Source organism: Zingiber officinale, chromosome 4A (genome assembly GCF_018446385.1).
Source record: "Zingiber officinale cultivar Zhangliang chromosome 4A, Zo_v1.1, whole genome shotgun sequence".
In the NCBI taxonomy this organism is placed as follows: Eukaryota; Viridiplantae; Streptophyta; class Magnoliopsida; order Zingiberales; family Zingiberaceae; genus Zingiber; species Zingiber officinale.
The window spans coordinates 96,400,849-96,415,987 of NC_055992.1; the positions used below are offsets into that span (position 1 = coordinate 96,400,849).

General features: G+C 36.0%; 1 protein-coding gene across 1 annotated transcript in view; it reads right to left on the reverse strand.

Moving 5' to 3' along the window:
* Positions 1-9,399: 9,399 nt before the first annotated feature.
* Positions 9,400-15,139, reverse strand: part of LOC121970263 (cyclin-dependent kinase D-1-like) — a 36,315-nt gene continuing 30,575 nt past the window's right edge. Inside the window, exons 5-7 of the mRNA XM_042520858.1 lie at positions 10,421-10,656; positions 10,017-10,340; positions 9,400-9,858 (exon numbers count right to left, since the gene is read on the reverse strand). Coding sequence (XP_042376792.1) covers positions 9,789-9,858; positions 10,017-10,340; positions 10,421-10,656 — 630 coding nt within the window. The 3' untranslated portion in view covers positions 9,400-9,788. The remainder of the gene's footprint in view (positions 9,859-10,016; positions 10,341-10,420; positions 10,657-15,139) is intronic.

Consider the following 15,139-nt stretch of genomic DNA (forward strand, 5'->3'; position numbering starts at 1 on the left):
GCGCAATAAGAAAATCTCCTTCTCTGAAGGCGGAGAAGCCTTTTACACTTTGGAAGCTCACTAGTTGCTTAGGAATTGCTTACAGATTGGATGCTTGAGTTGTTGTTGAATTCCTAGCTCCAGGGGCCTTTATATAGGCCCTGGAAATCTTATCCCGAGAGTCCAAGGCGCCTCTAACAGGGTTCAAGGCGCCTCCAACTCAATCTGCGGATAAAACTTTATTCACAGCGCAAACAGTCAAACTGGACTGCTCAAGGCGCCTTGAACAGGCTTCAAGGCGCCTTCAAAGGCGCCTTCAAGCTACAGTAATTTCCATCTTCTTTTGACTCTTTTTCTTCTTCGCTTTGGCTTCCGAAGCTCCATTCTTTTGGGTGATTGCGGCCAACCGGAATAGGGCTCACCCGAACCCAATTCCCGGCCTTCTCCTCGACCAGCCTTCCGTCCCGGCTTAACGTCCCTCGAACGCCGCGCACGCTCTTCACGCCCACCGGAGTACTCTTCCGCAGCTCTCTCGTCCTTCGGACGCACCGAGCCCGTCGGCTCCCTTCCCGTGCCGTCCTTCTCGCTAGCTGCGTCTTCCGCTCTACTTCCTGTGCTCCTAAGCTCCTGCACACTCAGACACAGGGATCAAACACAGCAGGACCTAACTAACTTGGTTGATCACATCAAAACTATCACGGGGTCCAACAATATCCTCGTCGAGTGCTCAACCATTGTTCGATATTCGTCTTCAGGTATATCTCCATTCTTCTTTTCCAGTAAGTGAAGTCGTCTCTGCTAAAGAATGGAGAGCGAGCAGTGTTGTAGCCTTCACTTTGGACCATCAAAAAAAATCTGTACACAGAAAGATAAACTAACAGAAAATGTTCCAAGACTAGGTCTTGGATTAGTAGTACAAAAGGGGAGAAATAACAGAAAAAAACCTCAAAAAGTGTTGCACCAATTTTGAGTATTTTGCAATAAAAAATGAGAAAACTTATCCAAAGAAGTGATTGCACCAATTTGAACTAGATCAAAAATCCAAAGAAACCTTAAAAAGCTAAAAAGAAAGAAAATAATAGGAGAACCCCCCCTGCTAGATTGGTGATTGCATCGATTCAGAGCGGCCTTATTTTGATACTACTTGTAGGATCGGTGCACGTGAGAGAGGGGTAAATCATGTGTACTTAAAAACTTTTCTTTAGTTTTGAAATCAAGTACGCAACGGAATTAAAAATAAACTAAGATGAGAAAAGAGAGGGCATGATCAGTTTACTTGGTTCGAAGCCTTCGGTAACTCTTACTCCAAGACCTAGGTCCCTTGGACCTATTAATAGGCAATCCACTAAATTCCCTACCGGTACACTCCCGGTAGAGTAATCGAGTACAAGTAAAGAAGGAGAAAAGTGTAACAACCCTACACTTTTCTTTTGCAAGTATAAAAAAATACACAATAAAATAAATCATTACCAATACTTAGAAGAATTGAATTTGATCAAGCTTGTGTGTTGGTGTCGATCTGCCGACAGTGGTCGGGCATAGTAAAGTCATAGTAGTTGGAGAATGAAGCAGCAGAATGATCAAAAGAAAACATAGAGAAGTTCTATATTAGTTGTTGGTCGAACAGGTCATTTAAAGAGTGTTGAGGGTGCCTCCAACCCCATCTAAGGTGCATCCAACCTCAAATTCGATCTCAAAATATTTGACCTCTATCAGCTTCGATGCCTGCGGTATTTATCCGTGCAAGGGTGCCTCTAATCACTCCGAGGCACCTCCACGCACCTTCGAGGCACCTCCATGGGCTAGGGCTCCAGAGTTCCTTCACGCCATGGAAGTTTATTCACAAACTTTATCTCCTTGAGGGCGCCTCTGACCTATCCAGAGTGCCACCGCGTAGTTTCGAGGTGCCTTAATAACTATTCATCCGAGGCTGATTTTTGTAATTTAATCCTACAAAATCATGTTATCCAAATAATAACAAATAACCTACAAAACAAAGTTAGCACAAGAAGAAAAAATTATTAATTAGATCATGTCTTACCGAGACCAAGATCTAGTCATGGTCTCAACTTAGACTTCCAAAATGGATCTAAGCTAGACCAGCGCCTATAGTCCCACTAGAACTCATCCTCGCTAGATCACTCTCTTCTAGTGACTTACCTTCACTTATCATTTATAGTCACATGACTTGCCTCTTGACCACCAGGTCTTTCTAACAGTTGTCAAGTCCATAGACCCAACTGGACTTTAGCCAGTTGTCAGGTCTCGTAGACCTAGCTGGACTTCTTACCAGATATCAGGTCACATCTTGACCTTTCTGGACTTTATGCCAGTTATCAAGTCCTCAGACCTAACTGGGCTTTAACCTGGTATCAAGTCCTCTAGACTCGTCAATTCCTACACATATGGTAAAAATATCAGATCACATAGAATCTAACTTTAACCATTTGTCATGTTAGTGTAAGCCCTAAGAGCTAATCATGAGTTGATTAACTTAGGACATATTGTATCATATTTATCAATAAAAGATAATGTTTTGGTTATTATATTTATTTCATATTTGTTCTAGTAGAATAAATATAATAATACCTTAGAATAGTAGGTTCTAGTGTACAACATATCAATTGTTGAATTGATTGTGGGAGGTAGTCAACATATATAGAGAACATTATTCTTAATTATTCCTAGTCAAGTATTAATATACAAGGGCAATATTAATATGCTAGGGCTTTCATGTAAGTTAATTGATGACTTATTCTCACAAATCATGGATATAAGATATTGAGTTAACACATGGATATATATTTGAGAATCTATACTAAATTGACCTGCCATGAAAAGTTTCATGGATCGTTATATGAGTGGCGTAAACATTCTCATAGTGACTATTAGTATAAATAGTCCTTACACTTGAAGTCACTATGGTTCCCTATATAAGGAGTTGTGTACTTTAATATTGACAAATGTCACTTGTAACAAGGTGGACTATAAAGTTGTTCACTAGGTATGCAATAAGCTATGCAAAGGGATGTGAGTGATGTAGATGGGATTTGTCTCTTCTATATAACGAAAGAGATATCTGTGGGCCCTTTGATTGAGTAGGACTACTAAAATGCATTGGCATGCTCAAATAAGTTAATATGAGATATTAAGCTTATTTGGTTAAGTGAGTCTACTTAGAGATCAAGAAACACAGATTGATTAGAGGATGACACGATCTATGCCTCATGGATTAATCTAGATATCAAGGACAAAAGGACTTAGCTATACAAGATAATGGTCATGGACAGGTTAGGTCGGATCTCGACATTCTTGTCACTTGGGTATCATTGATGTATTAGTAGATGTCACTCATTGCTTGTGTATCTAAAATAGTTTTAGAAACACTGCCAATGTTACTAGAACATAATGGGTCACACACAAAAGGTATGTTGATTTGAAAATTGATTTATTTTATGATTTCAAACTTTAAGAATATTGGATTAATAAGTTAATCTAATTGGGTTTTGGACTTATTGGATTAATTAGTTAATCCATTTAAGGCCCAACCCAACTATAGAGCCCGTCAATAGTTCTTGAAAATGAAGAGTTCTTCAAGAAGGTGAAGGGTTAGCAAGAAGGTGAAGACTTAGTAAGAAGATGAAGAGTTAACTTCTTCTTCCTTACCACCTTAAATATCCATCACTATCAAGAACCCATTACGAAAAAAGAAAAGAGTTCTTTTTCTTCTTTACCTTTTGCCACCTTAAATAGACATCTCTAGCAAGAAGGTGTGGTGGTGTGAGACTCTCCAATTCCGAAATTTGTGAGACGAAGAAAGGGGCATGCTCATGTGGATACCGTAGAGGCATGGACATTCTGATCGTGTTGAGATCAACCGGACTAGAAGTCTTCTGAGGGTTGTTCATGCATCAAAGGTAACAATCTTATTCGCTAGTGTAGTTGCAAAAGTAGTTTTGCAATCGCATGGATCTCTGAAGGGATCAATTTCCACTGCATTTTTAATTTGTTTATCGCTATAGATCCCTACATATCATTCATCAAAACCAATGTTCAATTATTTATGCCAACTACATTAACACATTAAACCCCCTCAAACCCTAAATTTGAGGTTTAAGATTTCATCATTAGATTGAGATACCCTATTAATCAACTGATACTCCTGTTTCAACCTTACCAAGGTTAAATCCTCACCTTGCCTAGTATCTAAATAACCTCAACCTACTAGGACTTCCTTACCTAAGCATTCAGTCAACCTGAAATCTACTAAGGCATTCAATTGTCTAACATCCGATCAACCTTGATATGTTGGGACTTCGCCATTGCCGAATATTAGGCATGTTTGGACTTCTCATTTCATGCCTAACATATGGTCAATCATGACATTTTAGGACTTTCCTCATTGCCAAGTGTTTGATCCTCTATGACCCACTTGGATTTCACTCTTGCTAACTCCCTGTTGGACTTTCAACTACCAAGTGTTCGGTCAACTGTGATCCACTTGGACTTCTCATCTTACCAACTCTCATTTAGACTTTCGATCACCAAATGTTCGATCAACCGTGACCAACTTGGACTTCTCGCCTCATGTCAACTCTCTGTTGGACTTCTGACCACTAAGTGTCTGACCAACTGTGACCCACTAGACTTCTCACCTTATGTCCACTCCCTGTTGGAATTTTGACCAAGTATCCTGTTAACCATGACTCACTTAAACTTCTCGCCTCATATCAACTGTCTATTTGATTTTTGATCGCCAAGTATCTGATCAACTGTAACCCCCTTCGACTTCTCGGCTCATGCCAACTCCATGTTGGACTTCTGACCACCAGTGTCTTGTCAACCATGATCCACTTGGATTTCTTACCTCAGGTCAACTCTCTATTAGACTTTCAACCACCAAGTATCTGGTCAATCATGACTCATTTATACTTCTAGCCTCAACCAACATATTAATCAAAAATCAAAACTTAACTCTAGCTTGGTCAACTGATCTTAGTCAACCTTGACCAGAGGTTGATTGCACGAACCTCGAGACTTACATTACTTTTGATGTTTGGTCACCTAACCCATCAAAGTTTGGTCATCTTACCTACTTGTTAGCCGTTTAGTCTCCCTGACCCATCTAAAATTCTCTATCCTACTATCTAGTCACATAGCCCACTAGGATTGTTAATGTCCGATCACCTAACCCATCAAGGCTTTTGCTACCTAGTGTCTTATCACCTGACCCACTAGGGTTGTCCTTCTACTTGGTTCTTGATCACATGACTTAACAATTCTTCTTGTCAAGTTTCCTACACTTACACTTATTGCTCGGGTTTCAGGTCATCTAGATCAACGACTCCTTCAAACTCAGCATCTAGGTCATCTATCGACTATATATCTATAAAGGATCATATCCATGGAGTTGGGATCCTTAAGAGGAACCAAACCAAAGTTTATATTGTTCAATCTTGTTTGATTAGGGAACCAAGTCAAGTCAATCCAACTAAAATGAATTACGTAGTTGGAAATGTGTGTTCAACCATTGTATAGTTTCTTTTTTATGAGCTTGAGTTTGATCGTTTAGATGTTATCTATCTCTCAATTCGAGCTTGTTTAACTATTTGAAACTATTATCTTTTAAAACTTATTTGGTAACTTGATATTATAAACTTGTTTATTTATTTTGAGAGTTTCTTTATCTATTTATAAGTTTAATAAGAGTTTTGTTGATGAACATTATTCAAAAACTTTATTAGTGAACGTTATTCAAGAAAAGTTCATAATTTTTATTTATAAACGTTAACAAGTTCAATAGATATATATTCAAACTTGTTTTTTTTTTTATTTAATGAGTTATGTAAATTTATTCATTTAACAAACATGTGTATTAAACGAATATAAATAAGATCTTACCAAATTAAATATTAAGTTTTCTATTGATTCATCTACCGTCCTAGGTCGAACCATATTATTGTTAAAGACAACAATCTCGACAGAGCAACAGGTCTTGACAGAGCAGTAAGGTCGGGCAAAATCCCGACCGGGCAAGCTGATCGAGGCCTGCAAGTAGCAGTTTCCTTGAAACAGATTCGCCCCCACCTCCGGCTGTGCTTCGAGACTTATTTGGGTGGTCTGTTTCCCAGGATACAACGGTGTGACTTTGAACTCCACCAAGCACCGATGGCCACGGCGAACTGAGTGGTACCCGAATGCTATCGCGGGCAATTTGTCGAGCAGGAACTGCACGACAGAGATGGGGAATGAGGATGAGAGCTTCTGCTTGCTTTCGCTGTGTTATCTGTGTAACATTTTGCCTGTGGTCGCAGCCTCCTTATATAGGAGATTAATGATCATTACGATTAATGCATCCGTTACACAAGCAGCAAAAAGATATACGTGGTAAAATGTTGGTTGTTCCGCTTGGGCAAATTTTGCCCCGACCGGTCCGGCATTCGTGTGCGCAGGTCGTGCTCGCTCACGAGTCAACTAGGTTCAGTGCAATCCGGGCTCTGGATTTGCACCCCCCCTGTGCACCCACGCGTGAGAGAGTGCTTCTCCCCATGCATTTGTTCACATCTTCCATGTATGTGAATCAATATAAACCAACAAAAGTACCTTGAAACTCTCAATGTAGGACTAACGTCTCATTCATAATGAAGCTTCTTCTCTTCCATCTCTTCTCCATTCACACTTATTCAACAATTAAATCTACTATGTTAATTTATTTTTCTTTGTATGGTATTTTTCTAAATTTTTTTCCATTTTTCGTTGCATTTACTCATCTTTATCGTATTGCATGTTAAATGTGGAATAAAATAATTTTTTATTTTTACATTTATTTTTATATATTTAATATTATTGAATTTTTTGAATAAATAATATCAACTATTTTTAGCTCCTCGTATTTTTTTTTTAATATTTTTAGTTCTGGATCCTATAATTTTTTGGGGCCAAAGTATATTTATTAAAATGATATCCATCAACTTAACATTACGTCAGTATAACATTTAATAGTAAATTTAACGATGCCCTAATTATGATGGGGTAGTTAGACCCTCTCTAAATGATTAACTATACATTTAAGGTTCGAACCTATTACATACTATAGAGATTTTCTTCCTGTAACATCCCAGCCCGGGCGAACCCCACCCGATCGAACCGAGAATGTCATCAGAATTGTCCATCGGGTCGACGACTAGCTCCACAGACCACCAGAGGTCCTTTCAGTGTGCTTTATCCTCACTCGCACGCACCCTGGAAAACTTTCCAGAAGGTCACACATGCTCAGATTTCTCCAAGCCAAGCACGCTTAACTTTGGAGTTCTTAAATTTGGACTTCCGAAAAGGAAGATGCACCGTGGTGATATGGATAATATCATCTAACTTTTTAAATCATACTTAACCAGAATTTCAGAACCGGGGTATTACAATCACCCCCACTTAAAGATACAACGTCCTCATTGTGTAACCACGAACCACACCATAGACAAATCCCAGAATCTCCCTCGCTAGGTGGTGCCCTGGGTGCTCCTGCCACAGGCGCACTCACGATCGCAAGTTTGTTCTGATACCATCTTTAACACCCCAGCCCGGGCGAGCCCCACCCGACCGAACCGGGAATGCCACCAGAATTGCTCATCGGGTTGACGACTATCTCCACAGACCACCGGAGGTCCTTTCAGCGTGCTTTGTCCTCACTCGCACGCATCCTGGAAAACTTCCTAGGAGGTCACTCATCCTTAGATTTCTCCAAGACAAGCATGCTTAACTTTGGAGTTCTTAAGTTTGGGCTTCCGAAAAGGAAGGTGCACCTTGATGATATGGATAGTATCATCTAACCTTTTAAGTCATACTTAACCAGAATCTCAGAACCGGGCTATTACACTTCCAATGGGACGATAAATATAAGAATGTTGGCCACTTAGATGGATCTTCAAGAGCGTTTCTCGATTTATTCTAATGGTCAATAAAAAAATTTTATAGGGTGGGACCGATCACCTAAGATTAAAATAGAATATCTAAATTTTCAAAAAAAAAAAAATTAGTAAACTCAAGGACAACACAATAAACTTAATTGAAGAATAAATTTTATTGGAATGCTTTCAATAATTAAGGAGTAAAATTTATCATTAGACAGAAATGCATAGAATCAAATTTATAAATTTTAGTATAATGTTACATAATTTATGTAATTTACTCCTTTTTATCATTAGTTTTTTTTTCATGAGATAAATGAATGCTAAAAATTGAAAGTAAACTTAATTTTTAGTATAAGATGAATACGAAAATTAAAAGGTAGGTAAGACAAAAGAATAAATTTAATACACTTTTTTTTTATTAAATTTAGTTTTTACTGAATTGAAAAATCTCCTGCAATACATTACAGTTAAAATTCAAATTTTAGATCCGTGACACAAATGATTCAAAATATAATTCACTTTAAATATCAATAAATTTAATTAATCTTAGCCCCGGGAAATGTGTCGTTGACCAGATATCTAATGTTCAAAACTCAGATATAATATATTATGAAAGATTTTCTCCCTAATAAATAGCAGATTCAAAAACGGTGACTATCAAGATGAACATCCATATGTATTTTTCCAATTTATCCAAATAGCCGATGAGAAATTTTCATGAAACTGAGCCAACCACCCCCAAAATTAATCGAGTCAAAGGTTTGGATATAAGACATTTTCGTGGGACTGGACCAACCACCCTAGGATTAGTTGAACCAAAGGCTTAAATACATGGTACCAACTAAAAAGGAATAATTAATCTTATACCTTATAAAATTATTTTTTTTTTAAATATGTATTTATTTTATATTAATTTTTTAAATATATATTTATTTTATATTATTTTTTAATATATTTTTATCGATTTAAATGACAATTCATTTATAACATTAGAGCACAAGATGATATCATTAATCCTAAACCACCTAGTATCATCGGTCCCACAATAATTCATTTATAATATGATTTATAGCTCCGTGCACAAAATTCTGATAAAAATGAGATCTCGGAAAAAGATGTAATCACATTGGATCTATTGAATTTTGTATTTTATAAGAGACTATTTTTCACAATTCGAATCCATGACCTTAAGGTCACGATAATTTTAGGTCATAACAATTTTACTATTACACTAAAACTCCCTTTCATTCATAATATAATCACAATGACAAAATAATGTCAAATGCTAGCACCAAAATTTACATTATTAGATTTGTTCCATGCAGATGATAATGCATAACTGGCGTGGTTCTTTTCCTAATAACTGATTGTTCTTTATGTTTTTTTTATCTTAACCAAAAAAAAAATTTCCCAGCAAGCCAGTTCCAATCTACAACGGGGGTTCTGATTTTAAAGAAATCGATCACTGAAACACAGCTAAACTTAGAAACTAGATCTCAGAGGAATCATGGCCTTGAGACATGTTATCAACTTGACGGTTCAAGCACAATCATCATATTAATTTCACAAAGTAGGCACCACGTCAGCTGTAGCTCCACAAACAACCTGCGGTTTTATCACACGGTAAAAAAATATATAGTTTAAGATTACAAAGTTCAATCATGCACGAAGGACTTTATCTTTGTTTACGTGATTAAAATGATCTGAAGGGCCCCATTATTGTAAATTGATGGTATCACGAGAATATTTCCAACATCTTTTAGACTTAATCATGTTGCTCCATTGCTCTTGTAATTCTGCAAATGAGCTTCAGTATCCCGCATCCTGAAAGTATGATCTTGATACGTGTAAAGGTTGATTGAATCACATACTTTTTTTTGAGTGAAAAGACCAATCTATCTTCTACTCCCGCTCATTGTAATTGAATTCAGGTTCCAGATCTAGTTTTCTCTTTAAATGTGTCCTATCAGCACTGCACATACGATGATATTTTTCAGCAACGTTTATTTCTAGAGTTTGTTTAAACACACAAAAAAAGAGCAAAAAGAGAGTAAGCTTCCTTACTGCTTGAAGAAAAAAGAAATTCTTGTATAAGATCCGAACAAAATGTTTACAGGCAAAAATTATTACCTGTTCAAAGTGGGCCTGGGAGGTTGGCGAGAACCAAAAAGAACTCCTGCATCTATCGACATGGGCATACTTTCACTCTGACCACTGATTCCGTCCATATGTCTAGCTTCCTTAGCATGTTCGCTAGCCTTATCTAGCTGGTATACAGTCCCCTCCAATCCATCGTGATTGACAGTGATCCTCCTCATCTTCCGTTGGGGAGATAAGACAATGGGGCCATCCTGCGAATTGAACTCTGAAGTCTTGTGAGTTTGTGAATCTCCCTTTGGGGGAGGCCTTGGAAGCAAAGATGGCCTTGTGGGCGCAGGTACTGATGCAAAGTACCTGTTTTAAACACGAGGGAGTAAAAACTCAGTCACATTATATCTTATCGTATCCTGCTCTAACAATTCTACCACAAACACCTGTGCTCCAACGCCTGTTGTGCTGTTATTCTTGCCTTTGGATCATAAGTGAACATCTTTGCCAACAAATCCAAGGCATCATCACTAGCCATGGGAAAAAGTGTCCTCAATGGTGGTGCAGGGACGTACTGGTATTCGACATAATCTGGAAGATAAACCATATCTGCCCATTGAGATGGCTTTGGAGTCCCAAAAGCTGCAAATATCTTTCCAAGCTGATCAATATCACTTGTTCCCTACAAGAAAATAATGTGGGGGAAAAAACTATCAGAATACTTGTTTTCTAAGCAGTATCGAAATTCAGAAAAGATTGGGGGAAAAAATCAGAAAATACTCTATAAATGTGGGGGTACTGGAGAAATTTGTTCACACAAACAAATATAAATAATGTGGTTATTAAAGGACCAAACAAATGACCTATTGAATCATTTCAATATGAGACCATCTAGGAGATTTATTTATCTGGAAGTTGGAAGAATTGAAAACTATTTCACCTTGAAGGACACTCACAAATAACCAGACAAAAATTTCACACCATGTGAGATGAGACAAATATGTTGGTTGGAACTTCCATGTTTCTTTCACAAGTTTTTCAAAGACGGCAATATTCTATATTATATTTATAGTTTTAATATTATTAATGAGATAATTATTCTACAGTTGGATTGAATGCGTGGAATCTTGTATCTATAAACCAAGGAGGTCATTGTTAGCAACAGCTATCCTATCATTCATTGATTTTTTTTATAACCAAAAAAAACTATAGGACCTATTTAGCTGCAAAAAATAGTAAATCAATTAGTTTAATGCTTAATTTCATACCAAATACGAATTAAAGAAGAATAATTTCATATCAAAACAAGTTAGCTAATAGAAAAACTTCAGTAGGAGTCGCTTGACTAATAACTTGTAGGGACTTCTACAAACACAACGAGTGTCATAAAAAATGGATGGTTTTCTTGCAGCAAGCTTGTGAGAACAATCCATGCACCTCCAAAAACTAAATCAGATCTTTCAAGACCATTGGTATTGAAATTGATTGTGCCACAATGTCATCAATGAATCTCAGTCAGTATCAAAAACCTTGACAAGCACTGATCTAACAGAGAGAGGACAGTTTAAGTGTTAGAATTGATAGGGATGATGGCCGAATAGATAGAGGGGGTGAATAGTATTTGTTGTGTAAATAGAGCTCTTTATTCTTGATAGACTTTAGCAATATAAATCAAACACAATTAGCACAACACCAAGTAAAAAAATACAAATACAAATGTTAATACGATTGGTTACGTGATTCGGAATCCTCATTCCTACTTTATAATGATTCTTTGGTGAGACTCCCGAATGTCCACTATCTTTTTCCTTCTCATATCATTTTGGAGATAAAGAAAACTCTTACAAAATCGCTTACAATGAATGAGACTAAATGAGAGGAAGTAAGAAGCACAACATTTGACAACTAGGATTACGACAGATCTTAGAGATGCAAGAGGAACACAAAGCGTCAGCCTTTGCAAGATCCTCTTGATTCTTCTTTTATAACCTATAAGTTGTCACCAACTTTACTTTTCTATTCTATCGTCGATGTGTCACTGACTGCATTTCCAGTCAGTCAACTTTTTTCATAATCTCTAAAATCTTCAATTGCCAATAGTTCTCCAAATCAACTCCACTCGTCGTCAGTCGACTACTCTCTAAGACAACGACTACTTCAATCAACTTGATCCAAATTTAGTTGACTGCATTATTATAGCTCTTAGGTCACCCAACCGTTGCAGTTTTTTTTTTTTTTTTTTTGAGATCAACAATCATCTTTCAGCTTTTCCGCTAAACCATCAATTGTAGTCAACCTAGTCAATTGGTCAGTCGGCTCAGCTAGGAATAGAAATATTTTCTACATTGGCCGTTAAACTTGAGTTGACTAAGAAATTGACTCAACTACCAGTTGAATCAATCCATCTTTCAATCAACTAGATCATTGACTACAACTATTCTAATATTGTAGGCCTAAGTCAAGAGCTACACTAACCCAAGTTACACAATTCACTTGAGAGTTTATCTTTGCATCATGACAATCGCCTACAAAACTATCTCTCATAAGGTCAGAAGTCTCTCAAATCCACCAAGCCCGTAGCTCGTTCCATGTTAATACCTTCACTCTTCACCTATATAGTTTGCTTCCTACTAGCTATCCTAAACGCTGCCACCTCAATGCTAGTGTTGCGGTCCCTCGGACATCTCATGATATGCTTCTCTGATTTACTACAGACTTTGAGTTATCAAGTCAAAATCACCAACCTCACCAAAATCCTTTAGCTTTGTGACCACATAGAGTACAAGTGCACTAATAATCACTAAATTTTTATGTTTGGAAATTAGTTTAGGTTAAGAAATTTTACAAATAATGATGAACCTAACACTAGGCTCCTTTACATCCAAACTCCTCAGAATTTTCTATGAGAAGATGAAGTTTCTAACTTAAAACTCTCCATATCCCCCCCCCCAAATAGGGTCGGTTATATGGATCCTCCTATACCATTGGGTTCAATTGCTTCCTATATCCTCATCTATATTTAAATGAATTTCATTCTATTTTATCATTGCTAACAAGTCTTCTTTGGTGTTCATGTTCCTCTATTTCTATTAATGTGTATTTGTCATGATCTCACACTTAACTTCGACATTTATTAGATTTCTAAATATGTATCCATATCATCTTAAACGCGTTTCTCAACCATAACTTTCTCTCTAATATTCTCATTTCTTATTACATTCATCCTTATATGTCTACACATCAACCTTAATATCCTCATCTTTACAACTCTCATCTTTTGATCATATGCTCGCTTCATAATCTAACATTCAGCTTCACATAATATAGTAGGTCTAACTACTATTTTACAAAACTTTCCTTTAAATTTTAGAGGCATTTTACGATCATAAACAACACCTAACACTCTCATCTCTGCGACTCTCATTTTTTTATCGTGTGCTTGCTTCATATTCCAACATTCAACCCTACATAATATACTAGGTCTAACTACCATTTTATAATTTTTTTTTTTTTAAATTTTAGAGGTAACTTACGATCATAAACAACACCTAATACCCTCCATTTTAACCATTATACCTTTATCCTACGTAAAACATCTTTATCATCAATCTTTTTATAAAAACGATTTTAGATACTTAAAGCTCTCGAAATACAAATAATTCATCTCCTAGCTTAGTAGTTGTGTTGCTATGTTTAATAATACTAAATTTAAATTTCATATATTCTGATTTACTCTAATAAGCCTAAAACCTACTTCTAGTGTTTCCCGTCAAGATTCAAACTTAGCATTTACTCTTTCACATGTCTCATCGACCAAAACAATGTCATCTGCAAATATATATCATGGTAATGTATTTTGGATGCGTCCAGTTCATCCATGGCTAGTGTAAAAAGGTATAGACCTAGAGCTAATCTTTGATGTAACCCAATCTTTATAGAAAACACTTCAATTAATCCGCTTTAAGTCTTTACTCTTGTCATTATATCCTCATATATATATCCTTAATTGTTTCAATATACGATATGTTAACATCTTTCTTTCTACAATTTTTCACATAATTTTCTTTAAAACTCGATCATAAATTTTTTTCTAAGTCAATGAATATCATGTATAACTTTTACTTCTTTTTTTCAATATTTTTCCATTAGTTGTCACATAAGATGTAAAACTTCTATTGTCGATTTTTTAAATATAAATCCAAATTGATTTTCGATTACGTTGATCTCCTACCTTAATCTATTTTCTATCACTCTTTCACAAAGTTTCATGGTATGACTCATTAATTTAATGTCATTATAATTTACACAATTTTGTACTTGTTTGTTTTTATAAAAGGACTAGAGTTCTTACCTTTCACTAATTAAACATTTTCTTCATTTCAATATCATGTTGAATAACTTTGTAAGTCATTAAATATTCTGCTTCTTAGACACTTCTATACCTTTATTAGAATATCATCTGATCCAACCGCTTTTCCATTTTGTATCCCTTTTAAAATCATTCTTTTTATTTTTTGAAGTTTAAAGTCTCTGATAAAAATTTAACTTTCTATACTTCTAGCCTACTTAAGTTTCTAAAATAAGTTGGTCACTAAACTTTCATTAAAGAATTTTATCACTCATTTATTTTCTTATTCATCATCGATACCCTATCAAATTCATCTTTAATGTATCTTATTTTCGGTATGATCTTTTATTTTTTACCTCTCTCACTTTAGCTATTCTAAAGATGTTTATTTCAACTTCTTTTGTATTAAACGGTCAATACAAGCATTTAAAGCTTCATTCTTGGCTTCACTCACTACTTAGTTTTTTCTTTGCTACTATATACTTTAAAAAAAAAACGTTCTTAAAAGCGTAGGTCATTTGTTTTTCCATCACTTTTAATTGTAGTTTCTCATTCCACTAACAAAATTCTTTATTTTATGGTACCAGTTCTGTTGACTTCCCAAATACACTCTTAGCTATTATTTTCAACTTGATGTCATCTTATCCCATGTCATAATCGAATCGCCATGTAATTCTCATAATACTTGTGCTCCTACCCTCTCTTTAAAGATAATTTATTTTTTAACCTTGAACTTCCACCACCTATCATAGAAGTCATGTATATTTTCCTTCTATTGTACTATTCTTCGAGCACATATCTAATACTATTAACTTAT